Source organism: Nomascus leucogenys, chromosome 9 (assembly GCF_006542625.1).
Source record: "Nomascus leucogenys isolate Asia chromosome 9, Asia_NLE_v1, whole genome shotgun sequence".
Classification (NCBI taxonomy): domain Eukaryota; kingdom Metazoa; phylum Chordata; class Mammalia; order Primates; family Hylobatidae; genus Nomascus; species Nomascus leucogenys.
The window spans coordinates 92,727,017-92,754,145 of NC_044389.1; the positions used below are offsets into that span (position 1 = coordinate 92,727,017).

Sequence of the window (27,129 nt, forward strand, 5' to 3'; positions counted from 1 at the left end):
AATTTTTTACTTGCAATCTCAAATTTTATCACTGGCCACAAGCCCTGTCCGTTGTTTTCTGTGAAATGACCACATGTAGCAAGCACCCCAGCATAGAGGTGAGCCTAGCAGCTTCATTCATTTTGTAGCAAACATCAGTCACATGCCCAGATCTGAATAAACATAGACTGTCAGTTGTTCTTTCAAGTAAAAGTGTTGTTTCATGAAAAAGGTGGCCAGTTCAGCTCATAACTCAAACCATCACAAAAAACAGTTCTTAAGAAACCATTCCTTCTTTATAAACAGAAGTGCTTTATGTATATTTCCTGCACAGAATATTGAAAAGACCTGTACTCCTGGGTCTAGATTTGATACATTTAATGTTATGCTTTCATGTGTTTACTAGACGCCTACTTGTAGGACACAACATCTTAGCCAGAGGTTCAGCAACTTATACACAGCTCACAAGTCATAAAAACCAGGATGTGTGGCTTCAGAGGTTTCTGAAATGATGCTGGGTTTCCTAGATGGTGCTGGTTTTTTTCATTGAGTTGTTTTTTTTTTTAATCACAAACACTACTAATACCCATTGGTGCCACTGTTTGACTTATGCTAAACTGCTAGCAGTTCTTCCCACCATTGTTTTTGTAGTATTTATACAAACATCAAGACGGTGAAAAGGCAAATGTCTCAGTACTATTATAAAAATAGTTTTGACTTTGTATAGTTTTGGTCTCGGGACCCCAGGGTTCTGAACCATGCTTTGAGAAATGCTAGTCTAAGTGAAGGAAATGGTCTAGGCTTGTCTCCTACCTTCTGAAGTCCCCACACACTGGATCCACTTCCCAAATATACCCTTGTCCTGTCCTGTCTTAAAGTCTTAGCCCAAGCAAGCCATTTTGTGCCCCTGGAATTACCCCTGGGGAAATCCCAGCCATCCTTCAGGGCCCTTGCCAGCACCAGCTCTTTCGTGGAGCCTTGGCGGTACTGCTCAGGGCACACAGGACTCTGTCTGACTTTCCCAGGGGAGAAAGCCAGAGTGACCTGTAAAGTCACATGTTGTTCTTTTATGACTTGTTAACCTTGTGTAAGTTGCTGAACCTCTATGACCCTCCGTCTCTTCATCTGTTAAAACAGGGATAATTTTACCTACATTTGCAGGGATGTTTTGAGGATTAAATAAGATGCATATGTATTGTGTCCAGCGTGAGGCATGGCATATGGGAGTTAATGAATCTTGGTTGCCTCATTCATTCTCTTGATGTGTAAGTGCCTCAAGGGCAAGTATTTTGTTCTACTTAACTTTTTTTTTTTTTAAATCCCCCTGCAATGCCTAAGATAGCGCCTCGGACAAGTAGGCATCTGGTAAACATATCTTGGAGTAAATTATACTTGGAGATTGGATATTCTAGGTTTAATTTGCCTTGCTTTTCACAATTTCATCTCCCTTTCTGGCTTGTGGCATAGATAAACTCTGTTCTTGCCAGTGCTCTCAGTTGTGATGGAACCTGTACATCTGGCATCAGTTCATGGCTTAAACTCTTGGCCTTCCTTTTCTATTTTTTTTTAATAATTTTTTATTGTGAATTAATTTAAACTTGGATGAGTTTTGTGTTTTGTTGTTCCCAAACTAATGATCAGCATTTGCATACAGATGAAGCTTCCCAGAGAATCAGAAGCAGGGTGGATTATATTGTAGGAGGGGAAACACACGCACACACACACACACCAACAACTTGGTTAAGAATTCAAAGTAGAATAGTTTCTTCCTGTACCCAGCAGCATAGGCAGTGCTCAAGTATTACAAATGTCCCAATTTTTATAAAGTATTTGGGAACATTTTGTTAAAAATCAGTGTGTAAAGGAAGGTACTTGTGGTCCGTATTCAGGAATCCCTAAAGGAAGGCAAGTAGACCATGGCAAGTAACAGTTGTCAGACATGGCTGTGCAGAGAGGCTCTGGCTGTGGTGGTAGAACTGTGGTGGTAGAACGGGTTCTCAGGTTTGCCTTCATGAATGGTTCGCATTATCTATCTCCATCTGATGGGTCAGCTTTGGGCTGCTCTGACTCGCCCCAAGAAACATTGAACATTTGCCCCGGGCCAGCAGCAGCATCCCTCAGATCTTCTAGTCCTGGGGGCACTGAGCACCAGGCGGATGGAAGATCGGCCCTGGGGAGACCCCCCAGCCTGATCTTGGCTCCCTTCCCCAACTTGAGGAGTCTCTTCCGTTCAAGTTTCCGCATCTGTGAATTGCAGGAAGCTCACATCCTAGTCAGTGCCTGAGCTGCTCGATGAAAGCCAGTAATCAAAAATTTTGATTTCTTTGCAGATGGCCAATCTAAAAGCCACTTTCACTTTTCCCAAGTCAACTAAGTTCATTTAATGAATGGCCAACACAAGTAACCCAGGGCAATAGATACCTATTCATCAGGTGGTCGAGAAGCAAGTGGCTGGCTGACCTCACAATAGTTAGGGGTGTCCAGTGCCGGAGGGGAAGGGAGCCCAGGAAATTGGCCTGTGATTCTTCTCCAGCCATTTATGCAGTAAACACAGGACATCTGCTGTGTATGAGACACCGTGATTGTCATCCATAAATAGGAATTCACCCGACCATTTGTTTCCCAGCTTTTCTTTTGAATTAAAATCTTCCACAAGCCACGGGAAGTTTCTCTGCTTGGACTCTACCCCTAAAGCCTCCCCATCGGCCTCTGAGGTAGACTCAGGTCACACTAGACAACCCAGAGCTCTGAGGCAGAGTTTTGAACACCACTGCAGTAAGAGCACAGACTGCTGAGATCAAGGGCCATGTTTTCCTCCGCTTTGTACCTCTGCACTCAGCATAGGGCCTGGCACAAAAGAGGTACAAATAACTGTGTGTCTTTGAAGGAATCTCCAAAGTAAGTGGGGTCAGAGAGTGGCCATGGGGGACTGATGTATAGCACGCAAGGAAAGAGTGTTCATCAGTAACTCTAAGACGGGAGAAAACAATGAGTGTTGCAGAAAAAAGTCAGCACGCGAGGATGTGCCCAATCTGGAAGATGTAATGTGGGGAAAGAGGCACTTAACGCCCCTGTGGTCCCACTGCAGCCAGCTAGTGGGACTCTTCTTTAAGATAACAAGACTGACTATTTCTGGCAGTTGATACAAGGAGCAAAGTGTGGGGCTGATCCAGTGTTGAGTAAGTTACTGCTCAAGTAAGTGGTGGTCAGGTTTTCTGACTTCCAGCAGGTGGACAAGAACCACAGAAACACAGGTGAGCATGACAGAGTCAGGGCTGAAGAAGCGGCCAGTGGCCAGGAACACCTGCAGAGAAGGGGGCACAGGCCAGACAGAGAGCCATGGTCAGGGAGGGATGAGAAGCCCATTCCGCGTGGGCTGCGAAGCAGAGCGGGTGCTGCGCCGGCTCTCTGCTCCGCCCAGAGCCATTTTCATATTTTCCGCGTGCGAAACCCAATGCCTCCTATGTGCATGTTTTTATTATTTCCTTGTATTTCAGGGCTCTACAGTGGCTAGAGAAGCTAGTGACAAAGAAAAGGTAAGTACCTTGCTGTATGTCTCCTCGTGTCCTGGGGGCATGATCACGCACTCCCAGTCACCTTTACTCTTTCTTTATAGTCTCCCACCCCTGCCATTGCGATTCTTCCTATTCCCCGTTCTGCTGCCACCAGCCAGAAACACTTTATTGACCCGATGAGAGTTCTACTTAATTTCTCTTCATCAAATTGTTGAATAGTGAAATAGTTATTTATTGCAAGCATGGTTGGAAGGAACATTCCACATGCAACTTGCTCTTGAAAAACACAGCCACCTGTGCAGTAAACTTATAATCGAAAATGGCACTGACAGCTGAGAGTGCGTTCCTGCAGGTCAGGGAACCAGGACCTAACACTGCTTCACCAATATCAAACCGAATGTGACCTGAATACATTTCTTTGCATCGATGAGTCTGCTTTCTCACCTGTAGAATGTTGGCTTGGATGAGCCTCAAACTCCTTTCCAACTATTAAGACATGATTCAAGTATTTTTTGCCGAAGAAATTAAGAAGGCCGCATCTCTTTTTCTCTTCCTGGCTTATTGGACATTAGGTAGTATTTGAGCCACATTTAGTTTACTATGCAAGATTATAGATCGAGTCAACTTGAAGGATTGGTTTGAATAGGAATTTAGGAAGTAGCTTCCTGGATGTAAACCTAAACTAACTGAAGTCAACACGTGCTTATGTAAAGGGTACATCTATACTCTTAGTTATGCCTTCTTGTCACCTTGGGAAGTGCCTTTTTCTTAACTATTCCATTTGAAAACAGAGCTCAAAGTTGTTTGAAAGTTGTTCTTTTAGAATGATAGCAGTTTTGAGTTGAATTTTATAGATTTGCAAATCTACTTTTGTTTATTCATTCAGAGGTGTTCATGAATATTTTTGTGGCTACTATCCTAGCTTCAGGGGCTAAAATAACAAGACACACAGAAAGATCTAGCAGGGGATGCAGACCTCAAATAGAAAATTATGTTATCATGGGGTGAACACTCAGACAGGACACTCAGGGAGCTCTAGAGCACATAGCAAGGGCACCTGGCTTAGGCTGGGCAGGGTCAAGGAAGGGCTTCCTGGAGGAGATGATGTCCAGAAACCTGAAGGGATCAATAGGAGTTAGGCAGAGGAAGAGCAGCAGGTGCAAGGGCATGAGAGTCAGGGTGGGGAGCATTTGGTGCATTTGCTGTAGGGAGAGAGGAGGCCACGGAGGGAAGGAAGCCAGACCTGTTGGAGAGGCCGATGAAGTATCCCAGAGAAGATGCTGGCCTGAGCTGGGATGTAGTGGAAGTGGATGAATTACAGAGAGATTTGGAAAGACGAATCTACAGAACTGAGGGATTGAGTGCCAGAGGTGCCAGGGAGTGTGCATAGAGGGAAGGGGGTTAAGGATGACCCCCAAGTTTCTGGTTTAGGCAGTTGGGTAGGTAGGTGTTCATTCCACTCCCTGAAATAGCAAACAAGAGCAGGAGGAGAAGTTTGAAATGTCAGTTATCGGGGAACCTGCCCTGATATTCACGTAGGTTCTTTTCTATTTTTCCTAAGCGTCAGCCGGCTTGAGAAATAAAAGGACAGGGTACAAAAGAGAGAAATTTTAAAGCTGGGCATCTGGGGGAGACATCACACATTGGTAGGATCCGTGATGCCCCACAAGCCACAAAAACCAGCAAGTTTTTATTAGGGATTTTCAAAAGGGGAGGGAGTGTGCAAATAGGTGTGGGTGACAAACATCAAGTACTTAACAGGGTAATAGAATATCACAAGGCAAGTGGAGGCAGGGTGAGATCACAGGACCGAGGCGAAATTAAAATTGCTAATGAAGTTTCGGGCACCATTGTCATTGATAACATCTTATCAGGAGACAGGTTTTGAGATCAACCCGTCTGACCAAAATTTATTAGGTGGGAATTTCCTCTTCCTAATAAGCCTGGGAGCGCTATGGGAGACTGGTGTCTATTTCATCTCTGCAGTTTTGACCATAAGAGACAGGTGCACCTAGAGGGGGCTGTTTATAAGCCTATACCTCCAGGCACATATTCTCTTTCTCAGGGATGTTCCATGCTGAGAAAAAGAATTCAGTGATATTTCTCCCATTTGCTTTTGAAAGAAGAGAAATATGCCTCTGTTCTGCCTGGCTCACCAGTGGTCAGAGTTTAAGGTTATCTCTCTTATTCCCTGAACAATTGCTGTTATCCTTTTTTCAAGGTGCCCACATTTCATATTGCTCAAACACACATGCTGTACAATTTATGCAGTTAATGCAATTATTACAGGGTCCTGAGGCGATATACATCCTCCTCAGCTGACAGGATTAAGAGATTAAAGTAAAGACAGGCATAGGAAATCACAAGGGTGTTGATTGGGGAAGTGATAAGTGTCCATGAAATCTTTACAGTTTATGTTTAGAGATTGCAGTAAAGACAGGCATAAGAAATTACAAAAGTATTAATTTAGGGAACTAATAAATGTCCATAAAATCTTCACATTCCACGTTCTTCTGTCATGGCTTCAGCTGGTCCCTCTGTTTGGGGTCCCTGAGCACAGTGGCTCTCAGCTGAAAAAAGAGTGTGGGAATCTTCCCTGGAAGGACGGTTGGCAGAGACAAGAAAGTGGGTGAGGTCACCCAGGAGGAGTGTGTGGAGAAGAGAAGCATGTCTAGAACAAGCCCAGAATCACCTTTTACAGGAGCCAGGAGACACTGGGTCACTCACTCAGATACTGTTTGAGCGTCTGTGATGAGTACACACTCTGCCAAGCATTGTAAGAAATGCTTCGTGGAACTAGGCTGGTGCAGTCCCCATCCTCATGAAACTTTCACTCTAGTAATTTCCCAGGAACCAGAGGAAATGAACTTCCCAGTGTCAGATGCTTTCGCGAGGCCAGGTAGGGTAAGAATGGAGAGTTGTCCAGGGATGTATCCACAGGGAAATTGCTGGGGACCTGGTCGGTGAGGGTGAGTGGGGACCAAAGCCAGATTGCAGCAGGTAAGGAGGAGAGAAGGAAATGGTGGAGGCTTCTTTGGCCATTTGCCCTTTTACTGTACATCAGTGAATGTACATTTTGAGAATTCAACCTTCGTGTAAAACCCCTCTAAGGCACCGGCTTTGGCCAGAAGAGGCAGAAACAGTGACTGTCGACTTCCATGCTGCCATGAGTTAATGTTTCTTCCAGGTACTGAAGACTCAGCAGATATTTCAGTTTTAGCCCATGAGAAGCTCAGAGGCTAAATTTTGTTGAGATTTTCTCCTCAGAGGAAATACCAGAGCGTATACAGAGTCACACATGCTCTTCAGCATCATACGACAGGCCAGCCCCTGAGTCACATGATGCCCCATGTTGGTGGGTCTGTTTTTACTTTCTTCCAAAGTTCCTTGGGACTACCACTAGCAGGATTTTTTTCCTTCATTCATTTTGATTTCTTCAGGTTCAGTCAACAAGGGCTTGGTCCTGCTCTGACAGTAAACACTGCCAACACGGACAGTTACAGCTAATGGCGTGGTTGCTGCTGAAGCCTAAATCATAAAACAAGGGCACACAGAGAGAAAAGCCACATGTATTTGACTTCCTGTATCTGTAACGGTCCCTGCGAAGCAGGACATTCACTTACCTATCTTCCTTTCCACTGTTCCACCTATAGGACTTAACACACTTTCCAGAAACCCAGGGCATGAGCCACAGTTTACTGCCCTCCTCACCAAAAAATGTTTAGCCCCTTTATTGGTATAGCTTTCTATGAAAAGAGAATAATAGAATTTGTTTGACTGAGAACTCATCTTTCTAGGACTCTGCTAGGATGCTTTTATCCTGTATCTAATATGAACATGTAGCCATCATTCCTTAAAACATCTCCCTAGGAGGTAGGCTTAGAGGAAGTCACAACTGGCACTGGTTGAATACAAACTATATACCAGACAGTTTTAAATTGTACATGAATTATGTCATGTAATCCTTAACAGTCACCAGATGAGATCGGTGCTGTCATTACTTCCTTTGAGTGGATGAAGTTGCTTAACTGACAGGTTTAGTAACTTCATCCAGGGTCCTACAGTTAGGAAGTGACAGTGCCAGGGTTTGAGCCTGGGGTCACCAGCCCCATAGTGCACATTTCTAACCACTATGGCACACTGCCTTGTAAATGTTTGTGAATTCATGTCTCTCCTTTAAGGGCATATTATCAAAAAGTCATGTTAATCCCATTGTGAAAATGAGGAAAAAGTTACTACATTGACAAAAACATTGTTTCAGAGTTAAATATGGTGCTGAAACAGTTGATTCTAAAACTTGATTTTTTTTCTAAAGTAGTGAAATAAATTATTTGGTTTCATACTATGTTAGCAAAACAATTTATATTTCCTCTATTTGAAGAGCTTGAGCATTTTTGCTCATACTTTCAGATGTACATATTTGTAAAACTTGTACATATAATGCAGTTATCACTGTGTCTTACACTGTGCAAACATTAGAATAGTCTGCACAGTTGCCCTGGGGAAGAATTCAGTGCCCTAGCCTTATTTTTGTGGTTGAGGTTTCTAATAACTCTTATTCCAGAAGACAGAGGCTGCATAAAGCTACCCCACCCACCCTTCTGTATTAGAAATGCTCACTTGGGAAGGGGAAGAGGAAATAGCTTGAAGATGTGGAATGTCAAAGTAATAGAAATTGGTAAATGATGGAGAGTGTGCCTGCCTTGACAGTAGGATGGAGATCAAAATGTACCTTCATTCATGCACAGTAAAAGGGCAAATGGCCAAAGAAACATCCACCATTTCCTTTTCTCCTCCTCACTTCATCACCTGCTGCAGTCTGGCTCCCACCCACCCTCACCGACCACACCCCCAGCAATTTCCCTTGGGATACATCCCCCAGACAAAGAGAGGAGGCATTTGAAATGTCAGGGTGGCATCAGAACAGAGATATCCAATAGGCACGAGAGGCTGCACGGGGGGTCTTAGCTGAAAACAAAGGGCTTGGGAATCCTCCCTGGAAGGACGGTCAGCAGAGACAGGGAAGTGGGTGGGTCACCCAGGAGGAGCGTGTGGAGAAGAGAAGCACGTCTAGAACGAGCCCAGGGGAAAGTTGTCATTCATGGCTCAGTAGAGATTATGCCATGCCTTCTCTCTCTGATACGGCAGTGTTTTGTAGGATCTAGAAATGTTTATTAAACTGTAATAGATCAAATGAAATGTATTAATAGAGCTGAACTCTTTTTTGGTTTTTTTTTTTTTTGAGACGGAGTTTCGCTCTGTCGCCCAGGCTGGAGTGCAGTGGCGCGATCTTGGCTCACTGCAAGCTCCGCCTCCCGGGTTCACGCCATTCTCCTGCCTCAGCCTCCCGAGTAGCTGGGACTACAAGCACCCGTCACTACGCCCGGCTAATTTTTTTCTATTTTTAGTAGAGACGGGGTTTCACTGTGTTAGCCAGGATGGTCTCGATCCCCTGACCTCATGATCCGCCCGCCTCGGCCTCCCAAAGTGCTGGGATTACAGGCATGAGCCACCGTGCCCAGCCAAGCCGAACTCTTAAAAACATTGTTTTTTTAACTTCTAAAAAAAGTCTTTGCTTTCCCTTTTCTGCCAACCTTTGGGTTTTCTTTCCATGATCAGTTAGGATTTTTGACTCTTCCAAAAAACATACCATTCATTGTGTTCACAAATCATAAACACTCCTTTTCATGATCAGACATCATGGGAAAAAATGCTATCAAAACAGTCTACTAAATGCTATCAAAACAATCTACTGGTACCTCTGGTTTGAAATATTTGGGGAAGGCTAAAAACACTTATTTACTACATTTTAGCCTTTTATAAATGAAATGATTTGCAAGAATATTCATTGCTATTATATATAACTATATTCCTTTCCAAATGATCATTATGGTACAAAGAACAATCTTTCTAGTGGGCTGGGCATGGTGGCTCATACCTGTAATCCCAGCACTTTGGGAGGCTGAGGCTAGAGGATAGCCTGAGCTCAGGAGTTCAGGACCACCCTGGGAAACATAGCGAGACCCCCAACTGTACAAACAATACAAAAAACTAGCTGGCCATGGTGGTGCACGCTTGTGGCCCCAGCTACATGGGACGATTGCTTGAACTCAGGATGTCCATGCTGCAGTGAGCTGTGATCACACCACTGCATACCAGCCTGAGTGACAGAACAAGACCCTGTCTCAGAAAAAAAAAAAAAAAATCTGCATAGAGAATCTCTGGTGACATAGTTTAATTAGTAATCTCAATTCTCATTCTTCCCAGGTTTTCTTTCATATGAGTCATTATAACTGTTTTAATTTTCCATACTTTTAACTTGTTGATGACAAGTTTTGAAACTGTCATTTCAAATATTTAGCATTATAGGTGCAGACAAGTCCCATCTCCTAGATTGTAGCTTGACATGTAATTAGTGTGATTTGCATTAGCATAATCATGAAGATGGAACTGAAGGAAATAAGTTATATTCTAACAGTGGAATCACTTTCATGGCAACAAGTCTCAGAACATGCATGTACAGATGTCTTGAGTTTTTTTTTAGGAGCAGAACAGTGCTTTAAAAAAAAATAACCATTGTCAAATTCTGACAGCTGCTGTGACTTGTTTTATTCTTTAATTCTTTCCTTTTTAATGGAAGGGCATCTCCCATTCATGGCTCCAGCAGTTTCGCCTCCTCTAAATGAGACAGAGAAATGCAAACCTCCCTGGTGGTCGATCTTTTCACAGCTGCGCTGCAATTCCAGTGTGACATCAAATTAGTAATTATAGCTGAGCAGGCTGCTTTTTACAAATGACAGTCTTAGCATGCTGCCTGCTAGCGAGCGACTCAGCAGGGGACCTGGGGAAGTAAAAGAAAACATAACTGGACTCACTTGATTTCTGGGGGATTTGACCTGACTCTTTAGAAAGCCCATGTTCTTGAGAGAGAGAGTCCTGGGGATTTACACAAATATGCATTTCGTTCATCATCCTGCACAGTTCTTCTCAAAACTCATGTCTGATTTTATTAGGTAAAGTAAAGCATGTGTAATGGAGCCGTAGGGTCATAATAAGAAGATTCCTTTTAACATACAGCCTTCTTCCTGAAACCCGTTTGAAAGAAAACAGCTGCCCTGCAATTGGCGTTTGTGTAACTATATTGGCAATAATCATTGTTGACACTTTGATAATGGGCTACAAAAAGCCGCCTTGTCGATTCTCAGGCACTGTGAATTGCACTAGCAATTAAGTGACTGTCACCGTCTCCGACATTTTACCTATTACCAACTGAGGGTTCGAGAGGATTAATCATTAATACCGTTACGTCTAAAAATGCTTTTTGAAACCAGTTTTCAACACTTCTTTTGTGGTCTTTAAATTGTAACAAATTGTAATTAATTACTACCCCTATCTGGTCATCTGGGCTGCCATTGAAGCGAGGTGGCCAGGGCGGCGGGCTCCCCAAACGTGACACAAAAGCACAGCAGTGTATCCTTCTGGAAATCTTTATTTGCCGCTCAGCTAAGAAGTGCCTCCTTTTCCACTGTGGGCGGATCATCGGTTAAAGGGGGGTTGTCAAGCTTTTTAGGCCCTCAATTCAGCTAATGCTTTAACCGCCTTCTGTAAAATTCCTTTTCTTCTGAGATAGAAGGGAATCATTCCCCTTTGCCAGCCAGTGTTAGGGACACCAATCCTACTACCCAAAGTGCAGGGGAAAGTTTCCCACTAGGGCAGAAGCAGGGCTTCTTTCTCAGACCTTAAAGGAGGCACCAGTAACATCCACAAGAGACATTTTATAAAAGGGAGATTTGGGTGAAAGACTCCAAACAGAGGGTTAGGGGATCTGAGTCCCAGCCCTGGGGGCACAGGGCTGCATTAATGGGGTTTCAGTATAGGTCATCTGACTTTGTCCTCGTTTGTAAAATTAAAAGATTGGCTTGCATCGTTGCTCCTCATGCTGTAGTGTTGGTGAGAATCTCTTGTTTCAAATGAAGCTTTCCTGGACCTTCCTTCAGAGATGTGGTTCAGCAGTCAGCCCCACTTGGAGAAGTCCTGGCCTGACCATCACAAAAATCTTCTCTGTTCCAGATATAGATTAAGGTGATTGCTGTGATTGATGGGGAAAAAAAAATGTTCTGTTCAGCAGATATAGATAAGAACCCCATAAACCATGAGGGGTATTCTGGAAATGAAGTTTTAAAGCTTCATTTAGAATTTCTCCTAACTGGTAAGCATGGCACGTGACAAAGAGAGGATCACATGCAGTGACTCTTGTGAGCACTTTCCAGATTTTCACTCAGATGACAGCATTAAAATCCTCAAGGCTTTATGACTTATGGCTTATGGTGCTGCATCAGCTCTCATTTGCCTCAGATTAATTTTTGTCTCACTGGAATGAAATCAACTCAGAGTATCCCAAGCACACATGGAGCAGCGCTGTTAGGTATGGGAATGTTTTCAAGCTAACAACTTAGTTCTAGAAAAAGTTGGGGTGGAGAGAAGACTTCCAAAATTCAGTATGTGGTCTGAATTTAAACCAGGCTGCTACAGATGTATAATTCTTAATTAAATAATGATCTTTAACATGTTAGTATTAAACCAGAAATCTAGAGGAGTTAGCAAACTCCTTGAGTGTTCAGCCTTTGACATTTCTTAGATTATCACCATAGATATCTGCACCAGAATCTTCTGTTCCTACTGGAACGAACCCATCCTGTAGGTCCTGTTTTGTAGGTCTTGTATGCAGTTCAGCTGTCATATCCCAGTTTGTGGAGGAAGACCAAACCGTCACCTTTGACATCACCACATAGAGCTGTGGTCATAAAATATGACAGTCTTTTAAAAAAGGAATAAATTTCAATTTTTACATATTAGCTTGAGGGAAAATTGCCAACAGCTAGGTCTTGCCGGCCCTAACAGTTATAACTTACGCTTCTCCAGTTTTGCGCGGCTCACTTACAGCACTGTTTCACAAGTATGTTGAGGTGTATTCTCTTTCCACATTATACATAAACAGATTCAAAATAAAAATTATAAGATGTTCACATCTGGATGCTAGTCACAGATGTTCACATTCTTACTGTTTTCACTGTGAAAATTAGAAGTTATTAATGGCCTCTTAGATAATTTCTCAAACCATGAACTTGTATAAACATTCTGCTTATGTAGTTAAAGGAGGTTGGCATATGTACTATTTGTGCAAAACCACTCTTTTTCTTTGCTACTTCTGTATGAACTTTATCCGTATCCACTAATTTGCCTTTTGATGTATCAAATTTGTGGCTTAGATGTTCCGAGAAGCAGAACTGATTTTATTATAAATCTCTAGCATCTCTTATTACCCCAGAATTGATACCACATATGATGTTATTCCATCAAATTATTTTTATCCTAGCTCCAACATAAGGATTACCTAAAATTCCTTCCCTTATAGAAATACTTGTGAATTATGTTTTCAGTTCCGTAGATTCTGATTTTTATGAAGATTTTTGCAAGCACAGCAAAAGGGGTTTTATTCTTTTTTGCAAGTTTATTTTCATTTGGGTGAGCTTGGAATTACAAGTAAATCAGGAACACAAGCAGTTCTAACATAAAACAATAATTACTACATATTTTTTATGTGGAGCATTCAGCTCTGAGTGTCACAGTAACAGCATATCAAAAGGACACCCGGCAGCAGTCTTTGACATCGAGGCTTACAATTAGACTTAAAAAATAGTAAATAGGTTGCCAAATGAGCATATCGAACAAAAAATTCATTCCGAAATACAAGTCCTTTAATCACAGTGTACTATGATATGTATTATCCTTTGCATTAAAACCTAGTGCCAAAATCCTGTTTGCATTAGACACTCAAGTGTGACTGGGTGCATTTCTTCTTCCCAGTAAGGTTTCCATCCAGACTAAAATAAAAACTTGGCTCTATATTATAAAGATTTTGGCTGTGTGCATTTTAGGTTCATGTATTTTCTATTTCCAGTTATTAATGGCCATTTACCCATACAGTTGGCTGTTGTGTAATTAAAGTTTAGAATGATCATTAAAAATCCAATGATATTTTAGTTTGAATTCTGTTTAATGTTTCAAACTATAGTTTGAAATTTGTGATTTTTAAAAATTTTGTGTCATCTAAAAGATAGTTTTACTAAATCTCACTAAAAGAAAATGTTCATATAACTTCTGGCTTTACTAAACCTTAAAATATCCAGTATTGCTAAACTCCATATGAATGACAGCAGTTATGCATCAAATCACAGAACCTAATGAAATAAGCACATATGTACACACACACAAGTTAATTCCCACTTGAAACAAAGCATTTAACTCTTTTGGTACTTAGAGATTCTGCAGAAGTTCTTAGTCATTTGGAATTTATTATTATTATTATACTTTAGGTTTTAGGGTACATGTGCACAATGTGCAGGTTTGTTACATATGTATCCATGTGCCATGTTGTTTTGCTGCACCCATTAACTCGTCATTTAGCATTAGGTATATCTCCTAATGCTGTCCCTCCCTCCTCCCCCAACCCCACAACAGTCCCCGGAGTGTGATGTTCCCCTTCCTGTGTCCATGAGTTCTCATTGTTCAATTCCCACCTATGAGTGAGAACATGCGGTGTTTGGTTTTTTGTCCTTGTGATAGTTTACTGAGAATGATGTTTTCCAGTTTCATCCATGTCCCTACAAAGGACATGAACTCGTCATTTTTTATGGCTGCATAGTATTCCATGGTGTATATGTGCCACATTTTCTTAATCCAGTCTATCGTTGTTGGACATTTGGGTTGGTTCCAAGTCTTTGCTATTGTGAATAGTGCCGCAGTAAACATACGTGTGCATGTGTCTTTATAGCAGCATAATTTATAGTCCTTTGGGTATATACCCAGTAATGGGATGGCTGGGTCAAATGGTATTTCTAGTTCTAGATCCCTGAGGAATCGCCACACTGATTTCCACAATGGTTGAACTAGTTTACAGTCCCACCAACAGTGTAAAAGTGTTCCTATTTCTCCACATCCTCTCCAGCACCTGTTGTTTCCTGACTTTTTAATGATGGCCATTCTAACTGGTGTGAGATGGTATCTCACTGTGGTTTTGATTTGCATTTCTCTGATGGCCAGTGATTTTTTTAAGCATAAAAGTACTAAATAAGTAATACTAAGCAGGAGTTTTTTAGATGTTGCTTTTTAGCTCCTTTTTACCAGTTCTGCTGGGAAGCAAACAGTGCTACATCTCCTTTGCTCTCGTAGAATTCTGTAATTTTTATACCACAGGTCTCTGCTAAAAGGCAGCATGTGTTTAGAAATTCTAAAAATGAGGGCTCTAAACTTTGTAACTGTCCTGATACGTTTTCCCTTTTTTCATCCCAACCCCCTGGCCAAATCTGTCCTTAGAGATCATTGATATCTTGTATTGAACCCTAGGGCATAAGTAATTCTGTCGAGAGGCTGTTACACACTGAAAGCCGACGCGTGTGTTGGTTATCTTCAGGCTCTGACTCAGCTGAGTGTGCATCTCACTTCTCACATTCATGTTGTGTCTTAATGACACACAAACTATTTTTGACCGTGACTTGTATTATCACACAGTGTGTTTCTTACTGTTGACTTACAATAGACTTGCTGAGGCCTGTGATGCTGTGCTTCAAAAGCCAAAAACTTTTCAAAATGAGGGAGAAATGTCTATAATAAATGTATTATATATATACAAATGTTTATAATAAATTTTCTTTTTACAACTCATAGCAAGTTAAATGTTCCCAGTGAGTTCACTGCTCCCTAGGAGTGAGTTCACCATTCCCTAGTATTTTGGTTATATTTTCTGGCTACTAAGATTTCAGCTTCTGTGGATTTTTGCTTTAGGTCAGCAAAACAGCATTCACTAAATTACCCACTATTATAATGTGCTGAGAAAAACTAACCCATGGAAAATTAAGGTAAGACAAAATTCAGCAAATTTCCGTCTTTGGCCAGATACATAAAATCATTACATCTTATTCCATATATTGAATAAATATCATAAATTTCAAATTCTTTATTCAGGAATTTAACCAGTCCAATTTTTATTATAAGATAGGAACATTTTACTCTCATTTGGGTTTCAGTTTTAAAAAAAAGTCTTTTCAGTGAGGTTTTCTACTGGGAATAGCTTTTGCAGGTGATCGCAGAGGTTTTTCTAGCCGGGAGAATTCACAGTTGAGGTTTGCAAAGCAGAGTAGGGAACTAGAGCCACCAAGACAGGGAGGTCAGAGCCTCGGGCCGTGGCACCTTCGATGCATCCTGTCTCATGTACCCTCTGTGTTCCGCGTGTAGTGAAATGAAATACTAACCCTCATATATGGTAGGTTTGTGTGCAGTGTGCAGTAACAAAAGTGTCCTCCAAATTTGAAGGCAGTATGTAGAGAATTCATGTGACATGTTTGTAGCTAGCAGATAAAACCTAAAAACAAAGGAAATTTTAAATATCATTTAAAGTTTGTCCAACCTGCGGCTCATGGGCTGCATGGGGCCCAGGACAGCTTTGAATGCGGCCCAATACAAATCTGTAAACTTTCTTAAAACATGATGAGATTTTCTTGTGTTTTTTTTTTTTTTAAGCTCATCAGCTCTCATTAGTGTTCACTGATTTTATGTGTGGCCCAAGACAATTCTTCTTCCAGTGTGGCCCAGGGAAACTAAAAGATTGGACACCCAGGTTTAGATTACCGACATCATAAATTTTTTTTTTTTAATCATCCAGATATCAACTAGAAGATATCCTAAGTTTAAAGACCCTATTTTAGAAGAAACAAACCTAGTAAGTTACTGTTGCCAGGCACTATGTGCTTTGTGTCATTTGATTTACACACTAACCCTATTACAGAGGTACAGTATTAATTTCCCATTATAAAAGGAAACTGAGGTTTGGGCAGATTAAGCAACTGGCCCAGAACATCACAGCTAGTGTTAAAATGTTAAATATGTTAATATATTTTTTAAAAGAAATATCCTGCTCTGGATTGACCAGTGATGAGTTTTTCCTAGATCCATAAGCCATACTTGAGAACATGACTAGCATATAACGACGTTTGTATATAACACACTGTGTGGCAGGCACCATTTTAGGCCTTTTTACTTGTGTGAACTATGCAATCCTCACAACCCTGTGTTTGCAAATCCCCCTTTAAAGATGGAAAACCAAGTCACAGAGAGGTTAGGTAACTTGCCAGAGTCACATAGCTAATAATTGGAGTTGCAGAGCTACAACCCAGGCAGCCTGGATCCAGTGTGTTCACATAACCATGGGCTTCAGTCTGTCTCTACGTGGAAACCTGAGCCATGCCCAGTCGACCTGGGGTCGGGCATCACTCCACATGACAGTGAAGGGCTCATTTTATCCGAACGGGAAGCAGGACAGCCAGGCTGCAGGGGGAACAGCGTCCCTCTGCTGATGCCTGTGGCTGTGTTTGTGCATTTACACATCACATTAGCGGAGATGAATGCCACTTGGAATCCAACCCACCACAGCAGATTACTTCATGCAAGAGAGAAAACAGCCCTGCCTGTGCTAGCCTGGCTCTGTGCTGGGCTGTATTTACTCACGGGGCCTCAGCTGGCCAGGGCCTTGGAGCAGCTCAGGGGCCCCCCACCCGGGCAGGAGTCCCAGCTCAGGACTAGACGCACGGAGGAGGATGGGGTGGGGAAGAGCAGTTCCCTCCCATACCTTCGTCCCCTCCCAGCAAGTACAGAGGGTCGTACAGCAATCGCCCCGCCTTACTTAGAGGCTCTGATCTGCACAAAACTGGCCAGAGCTGAATTCAGAGCAAATAAAGACTCGGCCGGCCGCCACTTCAGAAAGGTTGCTGACCGCTGGCTGGAAGCCGGCCTGGGAGAGTCCACAGCTGAGAAGCATTTCTGAGCTGTCTTTAGTTAGCCCTGGGGGTTTCCTCCACCCTCTGGCTGTTTCTGCACTGAACTAGAAAAGATATCAAAGACACTCATTAAAGAACCAGACCCAATGACTACAAGCTTGGAAAACTCTACGCGCAAATAATCCAGTGTTTAAAAGCAAAGTGTAGAATCTGTTGCTACGTTAAGCTCTCGCTGCCCACAGTTAATTTTCTGCTGCTCTGCAGACGTCACCTTTTAGGCAGTTTTACACCAAGAGTTTATTAAGTTCATTAAGTCATAGTATAGTTTTCCACATTAAAGAAAAAAAGATGTTTCTAATATAAACACTTCATTATCAGAGAGACATTGAAATTTCTTTTAACAAGCTAAGCTGTGAGATTTTCTTGAGAGTGAGTCGTCGTCAGGTGACTTAACCTTTGTCATCTCGTTTTTTTGTTTCTTTCTGTTTTTGAGATAGGGTCTTACTATGTAGTGTCCCCCAGGCTGGACTGCAGTGGCACGATCATGGCTCTCTGCAAATTTGACCTCCCGGGTTCAGGCTATCCTCCTACCTCAGCCTCCCAAATAGCTGGGATGACAGGCACACACCACACCACGCCTATCTTATATGTTTTATTACTTTTTTGTAGAGATGGAGTCTCACTATGTTAGCCAGACTGGTCTCGAAATTCTGGGCTCCAGTGAACCTCCTGTCTCAGGCTCCCAAAGTGCTGAGATTGCAGGTGTGAGCCACCACGCCCAGCCTATCTTGTTCTTAATAAAAAACAGTTAAGTTTTTGTAAAAAAAAAAAAAAGTCTTTCAACCTGTAATGCCCGTTTTAAGTCTGTGCGCTTTATTAAATGCTCACAGTGATGATGATGATGGGGGTGGTGATGGTGATTACAAGCACCACTATTTTTGAATCTGTCACATGGTTTCTGGTTGAGTTCCCAGCACAACTCTACCTTAGCAGAATGATTAAGGTTCCCATCTCAGCTCATCACTCACCAAACTCTGCGACCTTAGTTAAATTGCATGATCTCAGTTTCCTTGAATGTAAAACGTGAATAAGAATAATAGTTAAGGTTGTTGCAAAGACTAAAGGTAGATGATAGATGTGAATAAAATGACGCACACAAAGCGCTAAGCAGGGTACCTAAGGCTGCTGCATGTGGTAGCGGCGGTGTTTTCCCCCTTCTGCATCTATGGAAACAGGCTGGAGAGGTCCAGGAACCTGGCCCCTGGTCCCTGGCAAGCAAGGGGTGGAACCAGGATTGCAGCCTCGGGATTCATGACCCCAAAACCTTCGTGCCCCTGAGCCCTCTGTCTTGCAGCAAGCATTTGGGAGGTTGATATCTGTAGACCAGTGTTAGATTCCATGCTGGCAGCTGCCCTGCCAGGATCCGCCTTCGCCTCTTGATCCTTTCAATAAGCCCTTAAGTCTTTTAACCAATCTGGGTGCCCTTTTTTGAACTTGATCCAATCTAAATACGTCCCTAGTGCCTGTGAAATTCACAAGTCAGCTTAGTCATAGAGTACATGGTGTCCAGAGTTTTATGAGGTAGGATTATACTTTCCCTGTCACATGAGGTAATTCTGCTGGGGTGAACCTGAAGTGGCATTCATCTTCATTAATGTGACTTGTGTTACAAACACACATCCAGCGTGTAATTTACTGCCTTGTCTGGGGTCTGTCATCTCTGCCTTCAGGTTTCTCACATTTATACAAAACCAGAAAAAAAAACACCCTCTACCCTTCTTTTCTTACACATATAAAATGAGTTGTGGAATTGAGGCAGATATCTTAATCCTTAACACCCCCACCCACACACCTCCCATCGCCAACACATAATGACACAGAAATGCCCAAGGTGTCTGCTGAGAAAATTACGATCCTTCTCCATCTCTCCTGTTTGTGTGTAGGTCTGGCTTCAACCCTTTTTTCCAACGTGCTTCCAATTTTCTATTTTGGGCAGTGCTTATCTTTTCACTGCCCTCTGAGTTTTGTTAAACTTCAGAACCTTGCATTTCATTCTTGGTGAAACTTCATTATGTTTACAGTTCTAATAGGAGAGAAACCTTATAATCTAGTGTGATGAACTCAAACATTTTAATATTGTGCTGTCTTCACATTCAAGGTTTGTGGGAATGGAGGGGTGCATGTATTGCATTATTTTAAAATTATCAATGACAGATTTAGGGGGTAAGTCTAGCAGGCGCGTCCTAAAATTTTGTGAAGAATGGCGTTGCGTTTTCATTTCTTAAAGACTCAATAACTCAGCATAAAAGTGTTTGGAATTAGATCATTCTCTCCCAGAATCTTAGTATTTATCTTTACATCTTACATACACATCCTGCTTTATTTTCTACCTACTTGCTTTCACATCATTCTCCCGTACGAGATTACAAACTCCTTTACGCAGAAATTGTGACCTATTCATATTTGCATCTCTGTACTTGATTCACTCAGTAACTGCTTATTGAGTTGAATCTTGACATTTCTGGGCCTTGCTGTACCTGTTTTGTAAGGATTAATTCTGTTTGGCTTATAAAGATTGTGGTTATATCTAATTCAAAGTTGCAAAACTGTTTAAATTTTCTCAAAGTTAGTAGCCAAAGCGACTAATTTAGAAATGCATAATTTCTGTACATCTGTGTTGGTGTAAATAGATGTGACTATGTTTACATGCATGTCTATACTTTATAAATAAGAGGGGAAGTGAACAGTTCGAGCATGTGAAAGATGCAGGAGATGGACCCAGGGAGTGTTCTTTCATTGCCCTGAATAAGGAGGGAGGAGGAACAGTGCGGGAGGCAGGAAGGACAGCATCTTGTTTCCTTGGATTATTTTGTTTTCATTTGGTTCACACCTACGGAAAAGAGAACCCTTCCAGGTTCATCAACATACAGGCAAAGGCAGTGCATGACATTGGATTTCTTTCTGCTGAAATAAACAAGCTATGGTTAGCTGAAAGGGGTGGGAGATTATTTTGAGCTCGTACTGAATGCAGGTTGCACAAAGTTAAATAGAATAATCCACACTGTTTTAAAACTATATGCCTATATTATCCTGTTTGCTGCAGTACAAGCTACAGTGTTTACTGCTCATCATCCATGTTTTGATAGTCGCTCATTGCTTTGTGTTGGTTGCCGTAAGTGCGGTTTACTTGTTAGCTCACCCTCTCGTTCATTTGTAAAAGGTAGAACTCTCATCTTAATACGTTTATGTTAAGAGAAGACTTTTTTCCTTGATATTGTCCAAATGAGAAGAGAATTTCCTTCTTGGAGTGGTGAACAGGAAGGCTTGGAAGGGCAGATGGCTAACCTTGGGCTGCATGTTCTCCCTGGTGCAGAAAGTAGATATGATTATGGATAGAGCTGTTCTGAGACAAGGTAACATGTTATTTGTAATGTGAGCCCAGCAACGGCTACCCAAAAGTGGGAGGAGGGACGGAGTTGTGTTGTACCAGTAAGGAAATTGAGGGTTCCTGGGAAAATATTCCAATAATACAAATTTTATACTTAGAAGACTTCTTGTAAGAAAGTGAATCTGAGAAAGCAGTCAGGTTCATTCCTCTGAAAAACATGAAATGTGTTACAAAAAGCCTTATAATATGGACTCTGTCTGACCCCCACCCCACTGCTCCTGGGAATGCTTCCAGAGGTTGCAGCTCACTGGCACCCCCCGGTGGTATTCAAGCCTTCTCCTATTTTATGGTTTGGGTAAGACCCCTGTGGTGGTGAATGGGATGGGGGCGGTGAAAGGGGCAAACTTCAATGTCCAGGGTTGGAAGGTGTATGTGGTTTTTTTAGGTTTTATTCAAGCGTCTTTGTCAGTCTTTTTCTCATTTGTTTTAGGCCAAAGAACTGCCAACTCTGAAAGATAATGATTTCATTAATGAGGGCCAAAAGATTTATATTGATGACAACAACAAGAAGGTCTTCCTGGAAAAACTAAAAAAGGATGTTGAGGTAAGAACAGTCAGTGTAGAGGCCAGACTCATTGTATAAATATCAGCCCTGTTGGTTTTTAGGAGCTTTTTAAACCATCTATTTAAATCTTCAATCAAGGCAAAAACCTGCATACTCTACCTTATCAAAGTCAGACATGAAGGGGTCTCATGTTACATGATCTGGTTTAAAGCAAACGCATGCCAGTTTAGCAGCCCTCTCATTTAGGCACCAAACACAAGAAAGCACCTGCTGTCATCTGCTGGGAATCCCCGGCCCCAGGCCCCTGTATTCTGTATTGGGGCTGAGCTGGGGGACTGACCTGCCCACACCAGCCAGTTTGGGAGGGGCCAGGGGAGTACTGGACTCTCTGTCAACCAGCAGAGCATCTCAAAAACAAATGTTCAGTCACTATTAGAGTCTTGGCACTTTTCCCTCTAAAGCACATGTCAGTGCTGGTAAACATAGCCTGGGTCACTTAATGCTTTCCTATCTCCACCAGTCACCACAAACCATGTCATGAGACCCAGTGAGGCCCCCTTACACATCGTGGGACTAGCGCAGGGGCAGCTTGGGACACTAGGTCATAGGGGACAGTGGAGAGACATAGAACAATGTCCAAGGGCTTTGGTCCATAATGATGGAGTTTTGCTTTTAAACACTTCTAAACATTTAAAATGTACCTTTTCCTGTCATTTAGTTTATGATAAAGGCATTACAGCTTTTCCATTGGATTTTCTCATTTAAGTCTTTTATAAATCTAGAAAAAAAAGGTTATTTTTTCTTTCTTTTTTTTTTGAGATGGAGTCTCACTGTCTTCCAGGCTGGAGTGCAGTGGTGCGATCTCGGCTCACAGCAAGCTCCACCTCCCGAGTTCACGCCATTCTCCTGCCTCAGCCTCCCAAGTAGCTTGGACTACAGGCGCCCGCCACCATGCCCGGCTGATTTTTTGTATTTTTAGTAGAGACGGGGTTTCACCGTGTTAGCCAGGATGGTCTCGATCTCCTGACCTTGTGATCCACCCGCCTCAGCCTCCCAAAGTGCTGGGATTACAGGCTTCAGCCACCGCGCCCGGCCGAAAAAAGGTTATTTTCTTGGACTTCGTTGAGTTAGAAAACAATGCCGTGGGAATTAGAATTTAGGCAGCTACTAAACTAAGTTTTTCTTAGCTGTTGCTTTCATTCATTTGTGTACACTTCCCGGCACACCAGTACAGATCTGCTATTTAGAGAGAGGCTTTGTGTGAAGATTGTCTTTTTCATGTCATTAAACCAAAAAAAAAAAAAAGAAAAAGAAAATGACTAAAGCTACAGAATGAGTGTCATACATTTGTATTTCCCATGAAGGCAGAAGCAGTATAATGTATTTTTAATCTTCTAACAGTTCTTTTTATTACAAGAAACTCACACTGACCAAGTTATTAATAGTTAATATTTTTAGATTATAAATTAGTTTAATAAAATTTTTTACATATTTTAACCTTTATAGTATACATACTTGGATTAAAACCTATATATTGGTTATTTGTGAAGGGTGTAAGCATCTACTTTTTGGTTGCCATTGTTTTTAGAGACAATCTTGCTATGTTGGCCAGGCTAGAGTGTGGTGGCATGAGCATAGCTCACTGCAGCCTTGAACTGCCAGCTCAGGCAATCCTCCCGCCTCAGCCTCCATAGTAGCTGGGACTACAGGCATGCATCACGGTGCCTGGCTAATTCTTGAATTTTTTTTTTTTGTAGAGATGGGGTCTCGCTATGTTGCACAGGCTGGTCGTGAACTCCTGGCCTCAAGCAATCCTCCCACCTCAGCCTCCCAAAGTGCTGGGATTACAGGCATGAGTCACTGTGCTTAGCCTGTAAGCATCTACTTCAAACAAACAAAAAGATACAAGTGTTTGCTTTTCTCTTGTAACATTTTCCTCCAGTCTTTCGTTAAGGAATGTTTAGTTTTCCTCAGTTGTTAGTGGTTATTAGTAAAATGTATTAGTTAAGCATTTCCCCCTTGCTTTGGGATCTGTTTGATGCAACTGGTATGTATCCTTAGTAAACATACTCTTGGATTTTTATTGATTAATCAGCAAATCTTTGATACTGAGAAGAATATTGTTTTAGCAATTATGGTAAGTAGCCCTTAGCATTATCTGTGACCTATTAAAGTTTTTTTTTTCTGTTGGCAGTATATCACTATGATATTTAGACTCCAGAAAGTGTAATTCAAGCAGTTCAAATTTACAGTTGAATTACAGAAGGATCCTCTTAGCTTTTTTGTTGTCTCTAATAATACCATTGATTAGAGGACTCCATAGTCTAATCCCATACATGGCTCAAGCACTTAGCTGTTTCGTTGAAATGGAGGCAGGGTATAAAACATTTTTTCATTTAAAAATATTCTCAATAGCTGATAACAGTGTCTTTAGTTTTGAAATTTATGCAGAACCATCATTAAATTTTTAAGCAGGTAATTATGGTGAAATAGCTTGACATCTGATCTGGATAATGAGGCTAGAATTTAATTGAGTTTTCCTTTTTCATCAGTTCCGTGCTTTCTAATTTAGCTGACTGACCCGTTGGAGTTTCATTACAGTTTTTTGTTGTTGTTGCTGTTTTTCCTTAATGCCTCAAGTAGGAGATCTGAGTGTATTACAGCTCAAGAAATCTAGATTTAAGAAAACTAATTTTCATCTGAGATTCTAGTTGCTGTTTTTCTATAATTGAAGCCCTGTTCTATTCCTGTGCCATGCTGGGTATTTTCATCCACATAGCTTTGCACGTAACACAGGTGAGTCTTTTTCTGCACACAGACACACAAATTGGTGTATGAGGAGTGACAAGCACTTTTGCCTTCTGCCCTGTGTTTTGTCAACTCTGATCACTGCCCTGAAGAATCAACCCTGGTCTCTCCTCTCATTGACTCACATCTCCCTCTGTGGCATCCAGGAGTACCCCCTCAGAGGGCATTTCAGCTGTCTGAGGTTTATAGCCCCCCATCCATGGAGATGGGTGAGAGGGGATAGGGCAGTGGGAGTAGTGGGATGGGTGGCAGCATTTATGGTGCACATTGAGTCCAGGTCCTTCCCATGCACTGTCACTTGTCATTCTCAAAACAGCCCCTTGACAGTGGTCCTGCCCCTACCCTAGTTTGATGAATGAGGAAGCCAAGCCCAGAGACGCTATGTGATTTGCTCAAAGGCACAAAGCTTCTAAATTCAGACTGGGGTGTCAGGCCCTCAGAGGGCACAATCTTAACTATTCTGACATAAACACAAGTTAAAAATACTTGTGAGAGTACAGTGGAGGTTTTGTTTTCTGATAATTGCTCCAAAGGAGGATTATAATTTTTAACAAGTGGTAAGATATAAACGTTAAACAGGGTTGACTGGCATTTTAATTCTACTTCACAGATATGTTGGGAGATGGTGATGTGGTAGAACACTGTGTTAGTATAGTTAAATATCAATTGAAAACCATTGTGAAGGATAGTCTTGGACTCATAAAGATCTCAAGGAAGATTGTAGCTCAAAGATTTGTCACAGCAAGGAATCAGTTAGTAAGGAATTAGATGAGAAAGGATATTCTGGGGGGAAAAGAGGCAGATCTGAGGTCTAGCAGGTGGTTTCTGAGAAGCTGGAACAGAAGAAAAGCAGGGGACCTAAAGACTGAAAAATCTTCATACTTTGAAATCTTATGTTCTTAAAAAATAAAAAACAAATATATACTGTGTTCCTGCAGTGAGCCAGAAGCAGACCCCACAGTGAAGCCCACACCCCCTTTCTGTCTTCTCTTTCCATCCGCCAGCTTCCAGCCCACAGGAGTTTTCTCTAACAAAAATCTCGGATTTATTGCCACACTTCATTCACTCTACCTCAGAACAGATTTAAAATAAAATTTGAGGCCGGTTGTGGTGGCTCATGCCTGTAATCCCAGCACTTTGGGAGGCTGAGGCGGGAGGACTGATTAAGCCCAGGAGTTTGAGACCAGCCTGGGCAACATAGTGAGACCCCATCTCTACAAAGATTTTTAAAAATTAGCCAGACATGGTGGTCCGTGCCTGTGGTCCTAGCTATTAGGGAAGCTGAAGCAGGAGGATCCCTTGAGTCCAAGAGTTTGAGGCTTCAGTGAGCCATGATCACACCACTGCACTCCAGCCTGGGTGACAGAGCTAGACCCTGTCTCAAAAAGAAATTTAAGGTTATGAAGATGAGAGCCTGTGAATTAACGGGCTTTTCCTTATGGTTCTTTTTCCCCTTCATCCACAAACTGAAACCTGTTTAAATTTGAAATCTTGATATTAAAAAAAGACTTCTACCATAATCAAAACAACATTGACAGTTACAAATAACAGCTTCCATTATTTTGTGCGAGGCACCATATTTTTTCTCTCAGCTTCATAATCTTAATTCTTCCACACCCCTGTGAGGTGAGTGGCATTGTCCCATTTTAAAGTCAGAATGACTGAAGATCCAGGAGGCGAACTCATCAAGCATGGAGCTAGCGAGTGCGACCAAATCAGATTCTTTGTTTCTTGAATGGGTCTCCCTTGTCAGCATGACCTGTCCTTTTAACCATTGTGCCATACTTGGTTTTTCCCATTTCTACATCTGTCTCAGAGATTTGAAAACATGAATAATCCAGCAGTTTGGGAGGCCAAGGCAGAGGCCAGGTGTTTGAGACCAGCCTGGACAACATAGCAAGATCCTGTCCCCACACAAAATAAAAAATAATTAGCTGGGCATGGTGGTACACCTTCGTAATCCAGCTCCTCAGAAGAGTGAGGCAGGAGCATTGCTTGAGCCCAGGAGTTCAAGGCTACCGTGATCTGTGATCATACCACTGTATTCCAGCCTGGGCAACAGAGCAAGATCCCATCTCTTAAAAAGAAAACATGTGCAATACCCATTGCGACTGCAATTTCCTCAGTCTTCTTGGGTGCCTCAGAACAGCTTCTTACCTAGAGATGCATTTTTCATCACACTGATGGTTTTTGGATTGTGCTAGGGGTTGACTGCACCTTTATTTCTGCCTCACTGGAAGACGACAATAAGCAGTCTGACCACAGGCCTGAGGCCCAGGAAAATTACTCTGGACTGCCCAGTGTGGTGACGAACCCAGATGGGGTACCAGGGGAGGCTGGGCCCTGGAGGCTCACCGTGGTGAGTGCGGCTGGCTAGTCCCAGTTGCCCCTTCCCTCTCTGCCCTTTGGCAAATTAATCACAGACAGCCCTAACTTCTGTAACTAAAACACACTTTGAAGGTCAACCAGTAGACCTTCTTGTTAAGGGAATTGTCTTAAATGGTCGCCTCGCGCTTCCTTCCCGGAGCTGTTGCCTCATGCAGTCTCAGACAAAGGTTTTCTGTTGTTGCTTTGTTGTTTGTATTTGGCTTTGGTAGTTATTTCCTGGTGGAAGCAGGTTGGGGAGAATGAGGGAGAGCTGGGACGGATAGGGAAGAAGTAGCAGGCATCCCATTCACTTGTCCAACAAGTGCAGAATACTTTCCTGAGCCCTCTACTTGCTGGGAGTCGGGAATGCAGTGAAAGCCAAAACCTTAGAGCCCCGTTTGGGGCTGCCTTGCTTGGGAAAGAGAGAAGTCGCTCAAATACTCCAACAAAATGAATGTGCAGCGTGGCCCCGTGTCATTGGGGAGGAGTGTGCAGTGCCCTAAATACCCAGACTCTGGGGCTGTGCTGCCGTGTGCGGTGCCCTGCAGCTGAGACCTGAAGGCACAGGAGGAAGTACCTGCCCCCAGAGAAGCCCAGGAAGGGGGCAGAGCAGGGCTCAAGTGGGTCCCAGAAGTGGATGCGGCCAAGCTATCCAGGCCCCCTGGGCCATGTGAG

At 42.4% G+C, this 27,129-nt stretch overlaps 1 protein-coding gene across 1 annotated transcript in view; it reads left to right on the forward strand.

Moving 5' to 3' along the window:
* The window catches only part of PIP4K2A (phosphatidylinositol-5-phosphate 4-kinase type 2 alpha), a 180,271-nt gene that overhangs the window by 143,212 nt on the left and 9,930 nt on the right, over positions 1-27,129 (forward strand). The window contains exons 6-7 of the mRNA XM_030819209.1: positions 3,477-3,515; positions 21,205-21,318. Coding sequence (XP_030675069.1) covers positions 3,477-3,515; positions 21,205-21,318 — 153 coding nt within the window. The remainder of the gene's footprint in view (positions 1-3,476; positions 3,516-21,204; positions 21,319-27,129) is intronic.